General features: G+C 41.2%; 1 protein-coding gene across 2 annotated transcripts in view; it reads right to left on the bottom strand.

The window, feature by feature from the left end:
* Positions 1-12435, bottom strand: part of PDE3B (phosphodiesterase 3B) — a 139094-nt gene extending 126659 nt beyond the window's left edge. The window contains exon 1 of one of the 2 annotated variants that reach the window (XM_045577930.1): positions 11078-12435. In XM_045577930.1, coding sequence (XP_045433886.1) covers positions 11078-12076 — 999 coding nt within the window. In that variant the 5' untranslated portion in view covers positions 12077-12435. The remainder of the gene's footprint in view (positions 1-11077) is intronic. The other variant, XM_036426140.2, reaches the window with a different exon arrangement.
* Positions 12436-21312: the final 8877 nt, after the last annotated feature.

The following is a 21312-nucleotide window of genomic DNA, read 5'->3' on the forward strand; positions in this document are numbered from 1 at the left end:
TGCAAACTATGGGGGAAATTGACAAATCCACCAGCAAAGTGAGATTTTTGTTAATCTCTCCAGTTACTGATGGGTCAAAAAGATAAATAAGTCAGTGAGGACACATAACCTCTGACAAGGACAATCTTTATCTACACACAGTTAACAAACATTCTACCTAATATGTCAGGCCATATATATTACCTGCCCATAATGCAATTAAATAAAAAATCAAAAACAATAAAATAACTAGAAAACCTGCATATAATTATAAATTTTTAATAAATGTCTGACAACTCATTAGTCAAAAGAGAAATCAAAACAAAAATTAGAAAATGCTTAAGACTGGAAAGTAATATTACATATAAAAATTTATCAGATTCAACTAAAACAATATTTGAAATAAATGTATAATTTTAAATGCAAACTATGAAAAAAACTCAAAATAATTTAACATCCCAAAGTTAGAAAAAGAACAAGAAAATGAATTCAAAGAAAGAAAAATAATAATAAAGGTAAGAGCTGATATAAGTAAAATAGAAAACAAGTATCAATACAAAGAATTGTGTGTGTGTTTTTTTTAAGATTAAAAATAAGCTTTTAGCAGTGTTGATTAAGAAGCAAAGAAAAAAATATAAATATTAGGAATGAAAAAGAAGATAAATGCGGTGTGAAACAGACTAAACATAACAAAATGAAACTATGCACTAAGGAAATAAATTTGAAAAGTTACATTAATTTTCTAGAAAAATACAACTTAAAAATTTCAATCAAAGCACACATCTATAAACTAAAGGCCCGGTGCACGCGTTCATCCATCAGTGGGGTCCCTTGGCCTGGTCTGCAGAGTCGGGCTGAAACCAGCTCTCCAATATCCCCCGAGGGGTCCTGGATTGTGAAAAGGTGCAGGCTGGGCCAAGGGACCTCACAAGTGCATGAAGGGGGCCAGGGAGGGACATGGGAGGTTGGATAGCTAGGGAGAAACCACAGGAGGGCTCCACAGCATTTCCGGTCCATCTCGCCCAGTCCCGATCAGCCAGACCCAGCAGCAAGCTAACCTACCAGTCAGAGTGTCTGCCCCCCATCTCGTGGTCAGTGCATGTCATAGCAAGCAGTTGAGCAACTTTAACGTATCATTAGCATATTGTGCTCTGATTAGTTGAAAAGACAACTGGACACTTAGCATATTAGGCTTTTATTATATGGATTGTTCAAAAGATTTAATGCAATGCCAGTCAAAATCCCAACAAGATTTTTGTGTGGAGCTTATTAAGCTTATTCTACAATTTATATTGAAAAGCAAAGGTCCAAAAATAAGCAACACAATCTTGAAGAACAATAAGATGAGGGGATTTACTACAGATTAAGTCTTATTATAAAGCTATTATAATTAAGACAATGTAGCATTAAACAGGGTGCATAACCTAACCAATGAAACATGAGAGCCCATATGCAGACTCATACGTATATTGAAATCTGAAATATGACAAAGGGAACACTGCTGATAAATGGATAATAAACCTTTCAATAAATCGTGTTGACACAACTGGTCATCCATGTAGATAAAAAATGAGATGGGATTTCAATATGGTGGCAGAGTAAGTGGAAGCTACACTCACCTTCTCCCAGGACCAAACTGGAATTACAACTAAATTAAAGAACAATCATCCTGAATAACTAACTGAAGACTAGCTGAAGAGAAGACATAACCAAGGATTTACAGACGGAGCCACATTGACAGTGGTTGGAAGGGTGGAGATTTGAAGAGGACTGGCTCCCAAAAGTGACACCTGATGTTCCAGAGGGATATTCAGCTTCAGGGGATTCCCCGTGAGGAGCCTGGGGCCTAAACCCCAGAATGGGCTCCCCAGCCCAGAGCACCAGAGCCAGGCAGAGGAGCCCACACAACACCCAGCTGTGAAAAGCAGTGGACTTTCTGTCCACCAGGGAGACACAGAGTCTAATGGAGACACAGGTACCCTCTTAGAGGGCCAACATTTCGTTCATACCAACTCACCCTGGACTTAAGGAGAGGGAGGGCGAGCAGAATAGTCACCTGAGAAGAGTCTGGAGTTTGTGGCTCTGGGAATGGAGCTGGGGGAACAGCTGCCAGGATCCCTGTGCTGAGTCATTCTTAAAAACTGCACTAAACCTTCTTTCTTGGGTGGAGCATGTCGCTCTGTGTGGCATAAACCTGGGGTAAACCAATTTCCCACTCTCTAGACTCCTTCTCACCTCACCCTGTGGAGCTTAGGCCCTGCTGAGGAGTCAGCTGCCTTGGACATGGGGTAGAGGTCTGGGCAGACTCAGGTGGTCTCAATGACTGAGTTTTGTGGCTTTGAGGTTGGGGCCATCCCCCCCACTTTCCCATCAACTTGTCTGGCACTTCCCCCTCATGGGAGAGTTGCTGGAAACACCTTTCATGCTTCTAGCAGATCTATCCTCTGGACTCTGACTCTGGCTCCAAAGGACCCACTCGCCCAACTCCTAGCCGCTCTGTCCTGCCTAGGTCAAGACAACTCCAGGATAGACAAAGTCATGGAGTGCTAGGGCAAGGGCCACACCCAGCATCTTCCCTGAAACCTAAAGAGAACCTCCCCCCTCACAAGTGATCCAACTCCACCGGAGGCTTTTTCAATGACTGCATCTAACAGACAGCCGGCAGGTAGAGGCAGATGGAGGCAAATCTCATCAGGGTGCCTTGGGACATTTGCTGACCTGCCCCCCAGGCCCAGTGCTGGTAAAAGCCAGCTTTGTTATGCAATTTGGTCCTTCCTGTGTGAATCCAAGCATACCAGAGGCAGGCACAAACCTTGGATTGCCTGTAGCTCCTAACAGGTTGCCTATGGCTAGACACAGACAGTATCAAAGTCCCTTCCAAGAGGCCCAGAACCAGCACACCCAGTGGCCACCTTCAGACAACCTTAGAGCAGGATCCAATAAGCTTCACAAACAGCATAACTAAGAGGAGATCTCAGCAGGCACCAAACCCTATGGAGGTGAATTCCGCTTCATGTGATCAGCACTGGCATAGCAGCTCACACACTGTGGTCGGGGCTGAGCTTCACAGTCAGCCAGCCTGAGGGTTGATCCCATGCACAAATGGGCCTATAGCAATCAAGACTGAATTACACCAGAAGGGTCCACATAATCCCTACATAAGACATTCTCAGACCCAGCTCAGGTGATCAAGGACTCTGAACCACTGGGTCCCAAAAGACACCTACTGTGTAAGGCCATCACACAAAGACTGGGAGTCATAGCAGATCCATCTAATACATAGAAACAAATACAAAAGGGAACCAAAATGGGGTGACAAAGAAATAGGCCCCAAATTTAAAAAAAAAACACAGGAGAATTCTAAAGAGAGAGAAAGAGAGAGAGAGAGAGAGAGAGAGAGAGAGAGAGAGAGAGAGAGAGAGAGAGAGAGAGAGAAACACGAAATGGAGGCAAGCAAACTTTCAGATACAGAGTTCAAATTAATGGTTATAAGGATGGTCACAGAACTTAGTGAGAAGTGCAACAGCATGAAAAAGGACATAGAAACCACGAAAAAGAACCAGTCAGAAATGAAGAATACATTTCTGACATCAAGAATACACGAAAGGCAGAAACCAGTTTGGCTCAGTGGATAGAAAAAAAAAATTAAAAAGAATGAGGATAGTTTAAGGGACTTTGGTACAACATGAAGCATAACAACATTCTCATCATAGGGTACCAGAAGGAGAAGAGAGAGAGAGCAAAACTAACCTAACCTCCCAAAGAAAAAAGACACATAAGTCCAGGAAGCAAGAAAGTCTTAAACAAGATGAACCCAAAGAGGCCCATACCAAGACACTTAATAATTAACATTTTGCTGACTATTTCAAGCCAGAACTCACTCAGGCAGCTGGCTACTTTTCTGCACGTGAATATTAAATGAAAGCATCTGAATAAATGTACTTAAATTGTACTTTGTATTGTTATATCTTATCTTTATATTAACATACATCAAAACTAAACATATTGCATATATTTTAATAAAAAAATTTTAGTATGATATATTGTATAACATTTATCTACATGCAATGGTCATGTTTCATTATGCTTTCCCTTAGAAGAACATACTTTACACATTCTAGTAGGATTTAATTAATATCTTCAGAGCATTTCACCCCAAAGCAGCAGAACATGTATTCTTTCCAAGTGCGCATGGAACATTTTCTAGATAGACCATGTTAGGACACAAAACAAGTCACAATAAATTTAATGAAGTCACAATAAATGAAGCATCTTCTCTGACCATAATGGTATAAAAAAAGAAATCAATCACAAGAAAAAAAGTCTGAAAAATACACAAAGACATGGAGGCTAATGTAACATGTTACTAAACAATGAATGGGCTGACAATGAGATCAAGGAAGAAATCAAAGGATACCTTGAAATACTAGTAAATACATTTCCCTGCCTTTTTCGGCATCTAAAGGCTGCCTGCTTTCCTTGGTTCCTGGCCTCCTTCTTCCATCGTCAAAGCCAAAAATAGACTGAATTTTTTTCGCATTGGATTACTCCATTGTTTTACTTCCACTGTCACAACTCCATTTCTGACCTCTTTTGCCTCCCTCTTCCATGTGTTAAGAGCCCTTGCGATTACTTTGGATCCCCTCAGATAACCCTGGATAAGCTTCCCATCTCAAGGTCCTTAAAAATCTCATAGACAAAGTCCCCTTTGCCAAATTAAATAACATTCACAATTTCCTGGAATGAGAACATGGACATCTTTGGAGAGCTGCTACTCTGACTACCACACATAGTGAAGTTAAATACGAAAATACCTTGCAACTCAGCAATTTTACTTTTGGACGCACATGTGTACCAGGACACATTTACAATTAGTTTTATAGCTTAATTTTACATAATAGCAAACTACCCACAGGTCCATGGATGGTGGAATAAATAAATTTTACTATGGCCATACAATTAAATATTATGCAGCATAAAAAAAATGAACTGCAATTATCCACATCAACATTAATAAATCTCAGAAAACATCAAGGAAAAAATGTTACAAAAGAAATTCATACACCATGATTCTATGGAAGTTCAAAAACAGGCAATATTTTTTAAAAAATATATTTTACTGATTTTTTACAGAGAGGAAGGGAGAGGGATTGAGCGTTAGAAACATAATGAGAGAAAAACATCAATCCCCCTACTGGGGATGTGCCCGCAACCAAGGTACATGCCCTTGACCGGAATTGAACCTGGGACCTCTCAGTCTGCAGGCCGAGGCTCTATCCACTGAGCCAAACCGGTTTTGGCAAAAACAGGCAATATTAATTACACATTATATTAAGATTATTTAGTAGTACATTTGTAGGGGGTTATAATTATAAAAACAAGCATAGGAAAGGGATGCAAAAAAGGTTACACAGGGAACTTCAAAGGATATAATTGGTGAGTACCTGACTTTTTCCTTTAGTATTTTCTTCCTTAACACATATTAAAATTATATATAGTCTTTTATGTGTGAAATTTAAATGCTAACTAAATAAATATAAAATATGCTGAATGCATGTTGTATGAAAGAAATGTAAGGAAGAAATAGCCAAACAATGTACTCTAGCTGATAGAGGAAGGAAAATCTACAAAGATGAGAGAACTCCTAGGGTAAATCAATACAGGAAGAAAAGTTCTAAATCATGAAAGAAAAAGACAGTAGAAAATACTATATACTCCTCTGCCCAAAGACCTAAGAACAACCTTCTAATAATCACATAAATAAATATGAGTCAGCTTGTAAATAACAAGGTGAACACTGTCAGGAACTACCCACAGACAGAACCCAGGTCTCCTAAAGTTTTGTTCGGCTAACAAAATTGTTGCATTTGCTTTGTTTAAATTGAATGTTCTTAGGCAAGGTAGGCAATAGTCAGTTGACTTCCATTCTTCTTATCCTTCCCTCCTTCTTCAGCATATGACATAAATATGTTATTGTGGCTGACCTCTGAAGGCACTTGAGCTTGACACCAGCTGCATCCTGACAAGTCACCCTGAAATAACTACACGAGGGACCAAGTTTATCTTCAAAGTCTTTATGAACTTTGTGATTTCAAGAGTCTCTGCTACTTCTCTCTCTTTCCCATCTTTACCCACTAACTCCTTTAACCAGGGAGTCATTTATCAGATAATTGGCAAAAATTAGTTACAGCCTTGGAAAACCATGACTGCAGCTATTTATGCTCTTCATGGCAGGACCTAGCTTGGTTTTAGTCCCTGTGCCCCAAATATCTCACACCATAACTTAGAAACAATATTTTTACCTCTCTGGAGTTTAATTTCTTTCCTGTCTATAAAATGAGCAGATTTCAATTAGGTAAACTCTGAATCTATCTCTTCTATATCTATATAAACACATTTAGGTTGAAATAAATGTTTTCAGCAAGTATAGATTCTTCCTGTTTGGGTTCAAGCAGTGTTTCCCAAACTTTTGACATATGTGTACCCCTTCTATAATTTTCATAATGCTGAGTACCCCTCGTACTCATGAGTACTATGTAGAATTAGGCACAGCTAAGCACGGTGCAGTGCCTATCCCCACCAAACTCCAGTGCAACGCGTACCCCTGGGGGTACGGCTACCACACTTTGGGAAACACTGGTAGGGGATAGGAAGGCAGGAGAATATACTGGAGAAACAGGCTGACTTGGTAATTGCAAGGGTAAAGAAAAAGAGAATCAGAGAAAGTCCCGCCACTGAGGTGGATAAAAAGTCTGAGGACAATGAAAATAAGCTTTACAGTTCGACTTATAGTTGGCCCTATTTACTTTCCACTCAGTATGGGAAAACATAAATTATGGAGAAGTTATTATTTCATGAGACGTAATGAAAATCTATCACACATCACATCATCTGTCAACTTTTATTTTTTTAAATGGCCAACTCTGCCATACTGAAGGTTTGTTCTCGGTTTAAAGAGTAATTTGAATATCACTGTACTGTCTAAAGACTTCTTAATCTAATTTGTTCCTTAAAGGAGATTTCAAACAGTGTGAACAGTAATAGCAAAAGAAAAGAAAATATCTACAGGTCAAAAACAATAAGCAGTCCACAAATAGTTACAGCCAAGGATGGATGGGGGGAGGGAGTATCCCTAAGTCCTAGATGACTTTTTAAAATACAAAACAAACAAAAAAGCTAAGAGCATGTTATTAAGGAATTTACAAGCAAGGTTCAAGGTCATTGTCCACTTTATCCTGTGGACAATGAAAAACCGTAAGAGGTTTTTAAAACAGAGCAAGGGATTTGATCAAATCTGTGTTTCTGAACAATAGTTCCGATGGCAGAGTGCATACAATATTTACAAAATAGAGCATAAAATTATGATACAGACTGATATTGTACCACAAAATATTAACATGAAAGGAGAATGAAATACGACTCACTGGAACCACAAAATAAATGTCACAAATACTACGGTATTCTTAAATTCATAGTGAGATATGCCTTGCAAATTCCTTAAGTTACTAAATAATCACTAAACTTTAAAATCGTTTTTAAACACATTCATACTACATGTGTGTACCTTTTTCAAATAAAATTAACACTTTACATAATATTTATGGGTTTTAAGGCCACAGAATTTTAAAATATTTACCTAACCATTTAGAAAGCACTTAGCATTTTAGGTATAGAAAAATATCTCACACATGAACTTATGACTTTCAAAACCTTGTATTTACCTAGTCTATCACAAACAAAATGATCTGGCTGAAACTTTCATTGTAGAATATACATACAAATAAAATGGCTTAGAAATGTAATTTGTTAAATTTGGGCCAAAGTGTCTACATAGACAACTAATTTTTTTTTAAAAACTTCCTATTCACTTCAGCTGACTCTTGGCAAATATACGACAACTTAAGTATGTCTTTCTATTAATCCACCAAGGCAAAACACAGTTAACAGTAACTAGATTTAAACTTTAAATCTCTAAATGTTTGGCAATAACAACAAAAATACCTTGATTAATAAGTGACATACATATAGCATTTATATCAACTACTGTAAATCTAATTATGAAAATCAAATGTTTTGCAAACATAAGCCATTATTTTTCAACATGGTACCTAACATAACATCCCCAAAATTAAAAATTATTCTAAGTCTACTCTCAATTTAAAAATATTTAGATTGACATGAGTTTTGTTTTTCAAAGATGTTTATAAAATTCTTCAGGAAATAAAAGTATAATAATTTTGCTATCTCAATCCAAAAATAAATTGCATATAATTTTTTAAGATTTCTATTTAAAAAATACAGAATATTTGCTCATCATTACACCTTGGAAAATACAAGTTAGTCGTATCAACATTCAACACGTAAGTAAAACTTCAAGAAGTATAATACTAACTGTGATCTTTTAGCTATACTTTTATTCATACTTTACAAAAAATATAAACCAACTAGAAGAAGTGAATCACGAACTGGAAATTATTACGGAATTCATCTTTTGAAATCCCTGGTTTGACAGGATACTGAGGTTCAGAGGCTCACTGACTTTCCCAAGATTACACAGTAGAATCAAGACCTTACTCTCAATCCCCTGCCTAGGAATCCAGAGCATTTCTCACCATATCAAATTTTACTCAATATCTTTCTGTTTCTCCTTCACTTTCTGAAACAATGAAGAGACTTCACACTTGTCACATACAAAACGTAGCACTTGGAAAATAGAAAGTATCCGTCTTTTACTTCCATAAAAGTACTGGTTTCCTTTTCATTTCTTTAACATAATATACATCCAAACAAAACCAGAGACTCACTGTTAAACTTCATGAATAAGCATAAATAAAAATTCTTATTACGATCTCTGTTAAATTAAAAATATGTAGTAACATTTAGTAATGCCAAAATTGTATTATTTTATGACACTGAACATTAAGTAACAATATAGGTACTCTTAGCATATATTTAAGACCCCAAAACTGTTCCTTTTCATAGTGGAATGTGAATAAGGGTTTTCTGCGTTAAGGTATGACCTTTTTAAAAAATAGATTAATAAACTTTTAAAATGTATTTTTCTTGTTAATATCTCCCATTTCCCCCCTCCTCCCAACATCCCCATGTCCGTGTCCATGGGCTATGCAAATAAGTATAATGTATGACCTTTTTAAAAGCACAAATTGTGTCTGCTTCTAATACAAATAATAAATGAAGCTACCTAGAATAATAACACTGCTCTCGATTACAGGTTGAAAAAGGTTACTGTGATGGAAAAAGCACCAGACTAGGATTAAGAAAACGAAGAATTTTCCATTTACAGCACATCCACAATTGATTACACCAGTGGTCCGCAAACTGTGGCTTGTGAGCCACATGTGGCTCTTTGGCCCCTTGAGTTTTTAGCAAAGGCCAGTTTAGGAATACCCTAATTAAGTTAATAACAATGTACCTACCTATATAGTTTAAATTTTAAAAATCTGGCTCTCAAAAGAAATTTCAATCATTGTATGTTGATATTTGGCTCTGTTGACTAGTGAATTTGCAGACCACTGGTCAGATTACAGTAAAGTTCGTTAAACTGTAATGCTGTTAAATTTGGGAAACTTATCTACAAATGTGATTAGACTATGCTAAAACATTTTTCCGGTGTCTATTCACATATAGTCAACTGTTAAATGGCATGCCGTTCCAAGAAAACAGCTGATATTATTTTGCTCTACAGTTAATATCACAACTTTTCTTCTAATACAGATTTTTCTAAGCTCTATATCACTGGCAGTAAAATAAGAAAATAAAAGGCATGACATTTTTTAACAATTTTTTTTTCAAGTACTAGTATTTGGCCAAATAATTACAGACCACAAAAGCAGCCTAAAAAAAAAAGTTTCAAGAAGCAAAGTATGGTGTCATTGGAGCACTACAGAATTAGTGTTGAACACGTCATCAAACAGTTATACTGGGTCCCAATGTAAAACATATTACCAATCAGAAAGTCTGAAAACCAATGCTATAAATTCCTACTTTCCTACATAAGAGCTCTACACTCACCCTTTTCGTTGCTTAGAACATGACAATTAAAACTGAGAAATCTAGGTTCAAATCCCAGCACTGCCACTTGCTAGATGTGTGAAGTTAGGTAATCTCTCAAAAACTCATAAGGCTCATCTCCACATTGAGGTAATGTCACCACCATACAGGACTCGTGTACATATATAAAAAAATATATGTAAAGCATTTTGCACTTACAAATATTTGAGAAAATATATGTAAAGCATTTGCTATCAGGGAGGAGCTATACTTGTTGAATTTCCTGGTGATGTAGGACAGGTAAGATTTCCCAAGGCTATATGGAAGCTGGTTCCATGATGATGGTTTCAATTCCTTTTAAAAGACAAAAACATGTAAACCTACTGGACATGCTTTTGGCATCTTTCCAGACATAAGTTTAAAGGTTAAATTGTTACAACATTCTCTTCATTATGCAACAAATACACACCACCATGAGTTAGTCTGTAAAACATTATATTAGCCTATACCGCTGGAATTTGGGTTAGTGGGGATCTCTTCAAAATGATTCCCAACAGTCTTTCATCTACTAACAAGTCTCAGTTCCAAAGTTCATCAAGGTTTCTAAGATCTCAAATTCCCTCTCTCTCTCTCTCTCTCTCTCTCTCTCTCTCTCTCTCTCTCTCTCTCTCTCTCTCATATCCAAAGTAATAAAATCACACTGCTTAAAAGTAATGTCTATGAATGCTACCTTTGGGGAGACATCACACTCATAACAGCAACAGATTAACGGCACCAAAATGACGTCCATCGGAGCATGCCAAAGTGGGAGTAGCCCATCTATCACACCTCAAATAATCCATCCTTCTAATAACTCATCTATTGCATAAACAAAGTACTTTAAAGGTGCAATATAGTCTACTTCACCAAAAGGCACGTCTGTATGTCTAAAAAAAACCTCCTGTATTTTAGGACTCCTTTGCAGACTAAAACTTTTTCTTTCCCCCACCCTAGAAGTTAACATGCTTTCAAAAAATTCAACTCGGGAACTGAAGCGACAGAACCGCACTCACTTCCCTTCGCAAAACCTTGCTCTCTGCGAACCTACCTGCTCCCTGGAGATGCAAGGCAGCGAGGGTCTCCGGAACATCTTGCCGCTGCCCGGGTACGCGGCCGCCGTCTCCCCGAACGACACGCAGCTGGACCGCCGGCGGGGTCTGATCACAGGCACTTTCTCCTCCGCGGCCCCGGATAAGCGGGGCGGGTGGAGAGCTTCCCTGAGGTGAAAGAAGTGCTCCCACCCCAGGGCCAGCAGGCAGCCCGCGCCGCCGGCCAGGCAGGACAGCAGCGGCCGGAGGGCTGCGGGCAGCGGCCCGAGGCTGGAGAAGGAGACCCACCAGACGAAGCTGGAGAGCAGCAGCACCAGGATGCTGTGCCGGAGCCCGAGCCGCTGCGCGAGGGCCAGCGAGCCCACGCAGCTCAGCACCAAGAGCAACCTGCCCGCCGCCGCCGCCGCGGGGGGCGTGGACGGGGTCGCGGCGTCTCCGTCCCACAGCCAGGACCCCCACGGCCACACCAGGTCCCCCAGGTAACAGCAGGCGGGCAGCGCCAGCAGCCAGCAGGAGCCGCCGCCTGCGCCCCGCTCCGGGCCGGGGCCCCGCCGGGCGCGGGCCAGGAAGCAGGTGAGGAAGAAGAAGGCACAGGCGATGCTGAAGAGGGGGCTGAGGCTGAGCGCCCCGACGCTCAGCAGGCTCCGCAGGCGGGCGGCGCCGCCGGCAGCCCAGCTCTCGGGCGCCGCACGGAGCAGCAGCGCGAGGACAAAGGCGGCCAGGGCGCCCAGCGCGAGGCGCGCCCGGCAGAAGGGGGAGCCGCCGCGCCGCGGCTCCTCGGGGGAGGCCGGCGGCGGCGGCGGCAGCAGCAGCTCCACGTTGCAGAAGCGGCAGAGGTGGAACCAGAAGCCGCGCGGGGGGTCCTGCCGCAGGGGGCTCACGCTGCTCTTCACGTAGCCGTTCCGCAGGCTCTCGGGGGGCGAGCCGGCCCCGTCCGGCGGCGAAGGCGAAGGCGGCGGGTAGCGCATGGCTTTGGCGTCTCGCTCGTCCCTCCTCATGGTCGGACCCGGAGTGGCTGCGGGCTCCGCACGCTCGGCTGGGACTCACAGGGGCCGCAGGCGCTCTCTCGCTCCTTTAGTCCCCGCGCCCGGGGCTGCCCTCCCGCCCCCTGCGCTCAGGAGCGCGTCAGGGCTGCGCCCGCCGCCGCCGCGGCCCGGGGTCCACGCCTCGCGGGCGGAGGGGCGGCGGGGTCCGGGACATGCTGGCCGTGGAGAGGGGCGGAAGGGCTACTCCTTTCCCGCAGGCAATGGAGACGCGAAGTCTCCTCCCAACTCCCGCGGCTGCAACAGTTAACTCACGGCCTCAGCCTGGTCCGTTGGGCGCGCGAGCGAGCGGCGGGCGGGGCGGGCGCTCCTCCCCCGCGGCGGCCCCGGCCCGGCGCGCGCCCCGCCCGCCGCCCTCCCGCGCGCGCCCGCTGCTCCCTGTCCCGCCGCCGCCGCCTGCCAGCCCGGCGCCCGCCGCGGGCCGGGGGGCCCCGCGGACTTAGGTCCTGGGACGGGGGAGGGGCAGGGCAGGGCTGGGGGGCATGAGTGGGGTGCTCCTCGGGTGGAAGGGGGCGAGCCCACCATCCTGGGACCACGGGCACGCAGGTTCCCTTTGGTTGGGGGTAAAGTCATAGACATCGAGCTTAGCAGCTCCCGCTCGTCTGCACCGGGGTGTCGGGGAAGGACGGAGTTTGTGGAAATCGAGTTGAAGGGAGTGGCTTCGGGCGGCTCCTAACCTCCTCCCGGTTCAGGAGGGGCCCTGGAGCTGCCCCAGCAGGGCTGCGACCTGGGAAAGGACCAGCAGCCACCGCTGTGGTGGGGGGCAGGGCGATGGAACCCCAAGCCCTGTGGCTGGGTCTGTCCTCCGCGGCAATGTGGGCCGCACAGCAGAGGCCTGGGGTCCGAGCAGCGGCTGTTAGGGAGGAGCACGTGGAGAGTTCTCTGGGAGCATCCAAGTCGATATTGTCAAGCTTGTCTTCACAGGCAGGGAACTAGCCTCCCATCCTCCACTTCGCACCCTTGCCACCCATACCCGCTCGTCCACATCTGTATCCCACATTTCAGTAAGCATAGACAAGTTATGCTGTCGCAAAGTTATTTCCACATGGAAGGCCTTTTCACTGTAACAGCGTGTTCTGGAGAGGGGGCAGGGACGGATTAGGAGACCTTCCCAAGACCATTGCCCAGTTTGGATCGGTGCCAAGGAAGAAGCCGAATAAGAAGCGATCTGTGAATTACTAGTGACATTAAGTCACATGTAGGAAATATTTATTTGAAAGAGGGCAGAGCTTTGCTGAACTAGAGGGACTGCTCTGGAATCTAACCAATCATAACTGTCTTAGCGAACTGTTTCCCTCCACCGAAACTCCCTTCAACCTCCTGACAGGGCTACATTTCTCAAAGAGCTAATCCCACATTTTTCCAGTGAGATGAGAAACGTTACTGTGTGGTAAATCCCACGAACAGGCCCATTTTTTCACCAATTAATCTTTGCCCGCAGCCATGACCTAAAAAACAGACCATTTTCGTGTATGGTCATAGTTCACATACATAGCAGAAATCACTGAGAAATTAGCATAAGAATTTGACCAAGATGGATAAAGACCACAATTCCTGTTTCTTTCCTGTCTCTTGGATAAAGGAAAAAAAAAATTTTTTTTTTGAGTTTTCAAATTGACTATCAAATGTTTGTCCTAAAAGATAAAAATCTAAGGTGGTCTTTTTTTCACCATGATTATTTAAAATAATAATAATAATAATCTTATTTTAACAGAACTCAGCAAATATTTTTTAAATGATGTGCACAGAACTCATCATTACTATTAAGTAGGAAACTTAATGGATATATTTGAGCCTATACAAAAGGGCATGAGAAAAATTGCACTAGCATTACTGAATTTGCTCACTAAATTCCCATAGGAAATAACAAATTGATTTGGAAATTAGAATAAATCAAGATTAAAGTTGTGTGTGTGTTTTGTGGGTTTCTTGTTTTGTTTTGTTTGTTTTGTTTTTTTCCAAACTCTGGATTGTCATCTGAGGTAAGATAGACATGGTTTGTAATTCCGTAGGTTCTAGTCCTGGCCCAGTCAGCCATTTATGTCTTGTCGTGAAGCAAGTCACATAGCTTTAATAGGCCTCATTCTTCTCAGCTGTAAAATGAAACAATTTAATGTGATGACCTTTACAGTCCATTCCAGTCTTGAAAAGCTATGGTTTTTGAACACAGGGGTGCATATATTCTTTCCAGTTAGTATTTTGGGTTTCTTTGGATATATGCCCAGAAGTGGAATTGCTGGGTCATAAGGCTGTTCCATATTTAAGTTTTTGAGGAAATTCCATATTGTTTTCCATAGTGACTGCACCAATCTACATTCCCACCAACAGAGTTCCCTTTTCTCCACATCCTCACAAACACTTGCTGTTTGTTGATTTATTGATAATAGCCCCTCTGACAAGTGTGAGATGATATCTCATTGTGGTTTTAATTTGGGTTTCTCTGATGATTAGTGACATTGTGCATCTTTTCATATGTCTGTTGGCCATCTGTATGTCCTCTTTGGGGAAGTATTTATTCACGTCCTCTGCCCAATTTTTAAAATAGATTTTTTGGTTTTGAGTTGTCTGAATTCTTTATAAGTTTTGGATAGTAACTCCTTATAGGATATATTATTGGCAGATATCTCCTTCCATTCAGTAGGTTGTCTTTTCGTTTTATTAATGGTTTCCTTTGCTGTGCAAAACTTTTTAGTTTGATATAATCTCTATGTTCACTGCAGCATTATTTACAAGAGGCAAGATATGAAATCAAACTAAGTGACTGTCAATAGATGAGTGGATAAAACAGTTGTGATACATACATATACAACTCAGCCATAAAAAAGAATGAAGTCTTATCATTTGTAACATGGAGGACCTAGAAAGAGTTATACTAAGTAAAATAAGTCAAATGGAGAAAGATAAATACCGCATAATCTCACTATGTATAAAATCTAAAGAACAAAATAAGTGAACAAAAAACAGAAACAGACTTACAGATGCAGATAATAAACTGATGATTGCCAGTGTAGATGGGAATTTGGGGGCTGGGTGAAAAAAGTGAAGGCATTAAGAAGTACAAATTGGTAGTAACAAAACAGTCACAGGAATTAAAGTACAGCATAGGGAATAGAGCCAATAATATTGTGGGTACTTGAATTATTGTGGGGATCGGTCATTTTGTACATTAATAATTGTCTAACCACTATGTTACACATCTAAAACTAATATAAAATACTGAATATTTAAAAAATGGTTCCTGTATGTCCAAAATATAGAGGTAGGCAAAAGTAGGTTAATAATAATAAATAGTACATTCATTAATAATACAAGAATAAACTCTCTTGCAAACAGCTGTAAACCTACTTTTGCCAGGCACTGTGTATAGGCATCCTTCAGATTCATGTTTCAGATTGCCAAGAGCAATCTTTGAATTATTTGTACCACTGAACTAAAGCAAACTCACAGTGTTGACAAATAAAAATAAAAGGATTTACATCAAAGGACTGTTATCTGGAAAATAAAATGTAAAGCCCTCTTCATACTTTCCGGATCTCCCTTAGCCTTCTTTCCACTGTCTTCCCAGGTCTTGATAAAAGCCCAATCCTCTTAATAACCTCTAGCTGGAGTGCCTCTCGCTGAGCACTAACTCCAGCACCTGAGAGGATTCTAAAATAAAATGTAAGGACGTGACCGAAGAGCATTGGTTTACTTAACTAAAAATATGCACAAAAAGAATGAGCTAGCTATGTTTATAGCAACTCCCTTCTCTGTTTACAATCTTTGTCAAAGATTATTAGTAGGCTGCATTTCTTAGAGTTCAGATTAGTTAATGATTCTTTTGCCAGATTTAAACAACCAATAGAATTACTTAGCTCTTGTCTTTAGGTTTGAGAATATAGGACCATTGTCTGTTGTGGGGGGAAAAAAAGACCTAAAATCACAGAGATACTTTTGACTTTTCTCAGCACTCTCTGCCCCAGCCTTTTACCTGACTTTGCCTGTCCTCACATTTTGTTCTCTCCACTAGAATCATTCTCCCAGTTAGATGATCCAAGACAGGAAATCCTAGTGTTTACCACCCAGCTCCAGAGACATTCTGGTGCAGTGCAACCCTCTGTGTATTCCTATGCTACAATGACGGGGTCCTTGCCCTCCAGCTCTAAAGACCCCGTTTCCCCATGTGCCTGAGTTGGTAGCATGAAAATTTTGTTTTGTTCTCCATTTTAGGCGCCCACACCAATAAGCTGGCATATTAGTTCTAGTCTTGGAAGAACTAAAACCTAGGTCTTTCCAGTCTTAGGGCCAAAAGCTCTGCCCCTAAACACTAGACTAGGCTAAGGACCTCACTGACAGACATCCTAGATGCCACTGCCTGCCCACATGTCTAACCTTACAAGCACCAGTTGAGATGTCCTGTTACTGGGCTCAACCCAACTGTGAAAACACTCACTTCTTCATCTGTGACCTGAGACCCCTGTTGCTCATCGTTGCTGAATTGGAAGTTACCCTCTTTGTGAATTCTCTTGTTCTCTTCTTGAATATTCATCCACAGGAAGCTGACATAACAAATGGGCCTCAGATTAGGTCTCAGAACCCTCCCCACCCCACATGCCATGTAAAAAAACCCCATCCTTTTACTTATGGTTTTAACATTTTTCAGAAGATGGAGATATTTTCTAACTCTAAAATCCATACATAAAGAAAATCCATGTTTGGAACAGTATTCCCAGGAATTCCCTTCCAAAATTAAATATTTTTGAATGGATCAGAGCAGCTGCACCTGTGGTAACTCAATTATAGTTATCATGGAATACACGTGGGAATGGATGGTACGGGGGGGCAGGGGGGGTGTTGGAGGAGGGGTAGGCCTCGACCCCATCATTATCACTGACCCTAGATCAAACAACTGACTCCTCAGGATGGTTTATGGAGCAGCCTCTACAGCTTTGCTCAGAGACGTTGAAAAGCGGGAAATAATAGTTACCAGTTTTTTGTTTTGTTTTGTTTTTTAATATATTTTATTGATTTTACACAGAGAGGAATTGAGAGGGACAGAGAGTTAGAAACGTCGATGAGAGAGAAACATCGACCAGCTGCCTCTTGCACACTCCCCACTGGGGATGTGCCCGCAACCAACGTACATGACTGGAATCGAACCCAGGACCTTCCAGTCCGCAGGCAGACGCTCTATCCACTGAGCCGGTCCCAGCAATAGTTACCAATTTTTAAGAGCTTTTTATTACTGTTTCCATCCTGCACAGTCACCTCTCAACCATGGTTTTCAGATATTCTTCAAAAGAAATATGCAAATAAAAGCAAACTGCTCTTATTGAAGTGGAAGTGTCTGGGGCCAGGTCTCTGACACCTTCTCCTTTGACCTGAAGCCCCTCTTTGGAACTCTTGGGCACAAAGAAAAGGGGAGAGGGAGAAAAAAAGGAAAAGAATTTAAATTTCTAAAAATTGAGCATAAAAAGTGGATTTGAATTGGGTTTGTAAAAATGCTTAGAACTGAGTGCTTTCTCTAAAGTAGCTTTTTCAGAATTCAGTAATAAAGCAGCCTTGATTTCTTAGAGATAATGATTTAAAGCAGTCTGACAAATTCTAAATATAAAAGTTTAAGGAATGGCCAATAAATTCACCAGTATCACTGAGATTTCAAATTCCTAAAGCTAGAGCTTTCCCTAAGATAAATGGAAACCTAAAAAGGTTTTAAAAGAAGGAAAGAGTTAACATTTTCAATCTCACATTTAAAAATAAAAACAGCCCTGGCTGGTGTTGCTAAGTGGTTACAACCTCTCTCTCTCTCTCTCTCTCTCTCTCTCTCTCTCTCTCTCTCTCTCTCCCTCCCTCCCTCCCTCTCTCTCTCTCATCTATCTCTCTTTATTCTCCCTCCCTCCCTCTCCCCAATCCCCCCACCTCAAAGAGTCTCAGAGTTTGATTTCTGGGCAAGGGCATATACCTGGGTTGCAGGTCAATCTCCACCCCATAGGGGCTCCTTAGGGAGGTAACAAATCAATGTGTCGCTCTCACATAGATGTTTCTCTCCCTCTCTCTCTCCCTCCCTCGGTTCCACTCTCTAAGAAGCAATGGAAAAAAATATCCTCTATCCTTGAGTGAGGATTAATTTAAAAAATTTTTAAAAACAACAACTGATTGGTTTTTTTCTATGGAAAGGATCCGTCTGGTTCAGGTGCGCAAACAAAACATTTCTTTTTCGGCTAGCACTCATCTCAGAATCTGAACCCCACTTTGACTCACTGTTTAGTTCATCTCAACAATATTTATTGAGTGCTCACTATGTGCAGAGCACTGTGTGAGATGCCGCTTAGAACATTAAAAAACTATGAAGTTCTTTAGAACTAACTTCCTTAGCTGCAGCTTTATGTAGGAATGCACAAAGAGCATAGGGAATATTTGGAAAAAAAAAAAAAAAAAACCTGTGGGGAACAGTGCTTTCAGACCTACTAAAGAAGAATTATTCTTTTCCTATCTTCCCACTGTGTGGTTCTCTCAGCTTGTTTTCATAATTTGTTTCTCCTCTACCAATTCCAGTTCTCTCCCCTGTGTCTGACTGGATGGCTGTCTTCCTGTCTCTCCTCTTCCCGCCTTCTCCCTTTCATCTCTGTGTTTAATTCCCTCATTTTTACTTCCTTGGTATGTACCACTCCCCTCCACCAACATTTAATATCTCTCTCTCTTAGTGAATGTGTTCATTATTTCAGTGTTTATTAAGTGCTTGGCACTGTGCTGGCTGACAAGGATACAATGATGAAAGGTATGGTCCCTTCCTTTCAGGGTTCATAATGAAAGCTGGAAAAGTAAAAATACTACTAGTGCCCAGAGTGATAGGAACTGTGATGTAGAAGCAAGTAAACTCAGTGTACTCTGGGAGCTCAGAGGAGGGACCCCTAACCCAGACCAGAGTGGGAATATCAGGTACCCAGTAGTGCTCTTGAGAAAGAGTTCTGGGCTTGATATTAAAAGATAAGTTGAATTTACCTAAATAAAGTAAGGAGAAAAGATAATCTGGACAAAGGAAGCAAGCAAGTGTAAAAATCTAGAGGAATGCAATTATGGTGCATTTGGATAATTTCAAGTGTCCTGTGGCTGGCTCATAAAGCATGAAGGGCCAAGAACAAAAGTATGAGGTATGAGAAGGCCAGAGTCATGGTGTGGTGTTAATTAATATAGAACTGGAGTTTATTGTTACTATTAATTAGGTAAAGGTGGATGTTGGTATCAGATTTCTTTATTTGCATGGCTACCTCATCAATATGCACTTCAAACACAAGAATTCTGCCTTATTCAATCTTAGCTCAGTCTCCATGCTATGCTTAGCACAATATTCAGTTAGTGCTAAAAATTTTCTTGTTTGTATTTATCAAAAATTGCTTAATAATTCAGGATTTTTAGTTGTATGTCATTTCATTTTGTTATTTAATCAAGGAATTTTAATAGAAACTCTTAATATATAACTTAGTACAAAAATTTCCAGATTGTTATTGAAAAATATTTTTCTTAATATCCATTTACACAAAATCAGTAAAAGAACACTTTCTCTTAGATTGACAGAAAACATTATACATAAAATAAATGTTTAAGAGATGTGTGAATGAGCTTTTTTAAACTCAAGTGATGGCACCTGGATTTCTTTTGCTATGAAAGAGTATATTCTACTACTTTAAGAATTTTCCTTTTTATATTTCTAGCTGTCAGACAACAGTTGTATCTGTACCACAAATCCTCCATATTTTTTAAAAAACACACAAGCAGGTAAAAGTATTAAATCTTTAACTACTGATCTGAAAAATCCTGGATTTTTCGTATTAAACCTGAACCTTGAACAATAAACAGCAATGCAAACTCTTTCCAAGTTTTCCTGTTCCCTCCATAGACAAGCAGTAGTTTCTTCAGCTCTGGCTACCCTAGCAGATCTGAAGGATCACAGCCATGACGGTGGCAGCCTACCGTTGACACTGAACTTGCGGTTAATTGTGGAGTTCTGCCACAAAACCACCTCACTACCACAAGCTGGATTCTTGCCCAGGAGAACGACAAACTGCCAGGCCAACCAATATACAGAAGGCAGCAAGAGCAAACTGCCTTTTACCCCAGACAGCAGTCATTTCTGGATTCCAAATAGAGCCAGAAGCAGAGAATACCAAAGAAAAATTTAGAAGTATGCTCTCTCCACTAAACCTAGTTCAAATGTATTCACATTGTTTTACATGACAAGCTCAAAAATATTCACCCATTATCTGACATCATCAATGAAGTGTGAGAGTATTCATTAGGAAAATTTCAAAATGAGCATTGAGATTGGACATAAAATTATAGTTTTACTAGAGGCCTGGTGCACGGGTGGGATCCAACTGCCCTGCCCCAATGCGGGGCTGGGGGTGGGGGAGGGGGCAGGAGAGGAAGCATGGGCAGTTGGCAAGCTGGCCCCGCCCCCTGGCCAAACTCCTGGTTGAACTCCCTGTCGGAACTCCTGGGTCCAGGGGACAATTTGCATATTAGCCTTTTATTATACTAGGGTATAGGATTGTTAATTATTAAGTGACCATAGCCATCTGCCTATGATCATTGCAAATAGGAGCAAATAATGTGTCTTTGTGTGGGTTACTGAGCTGCACACAGCAGCAAGGCAGCTCTGGGAACTTTGAAAGGCAGAGCAGCATGCTGGGAAGGAAGGAAACTTTAGCATCAGTCAGATCTGGTTACCCTTTGTAGCTGTGTGACCTTGGAGATTACTTAATGTCTCATGTTACCTACCTCATCTACAAAATGGGGATAACCATGTCCACCTCATAGAGTCATTGTTATGAATTAAATTAAACTAATATGACTTAGCAATGACTAGATACTCAGTAAATGTAAATTTGATTCATTCTTCTTACACCCTATCCTCTTCCTTATCCCTCACCAACCTATCAGGACTTTCCAGGATCCTATCACTTCTGAGTTTGCCAAAAAGATTCCCCAGGTTACATCATTTGTTCAATTTGGTTTCAAGTCTTGCTTTCAATGACATTTTGTTCAACTAAGCTTTTGTCTTCTTATCTATGCAATCAAATAAAACAGGTAAATTAGCAGCTCTCAACACAAGGCAAGTGCTACAAAGATTTTAATGCATACTGTAAATGCAAAAAAAATACATTAATTTTTAAAGTAAGGGCTTCATGTTAGTATCATAGTTTTGTGGGTCT

The sequence above is a fragment of the Pipistrellus kuhlii genome, unplaced genomic scaffold (assembly GCF_014108245.1).
Source record: "Pipistrellus kuhlii isolate mPipKuh1 unplaced genomic scaffold, mPipKuh1.p scaffold_m20_p_9, whole genome shotgun sequence".
Taxonomy (NCBI): domain Eukaryota; kingdom Metazoa; phylum Chordata; class Mammalia; order Chiroptera; family Vespertilionidae; genus Pipistrellus; species Pipistrellus kuhlii.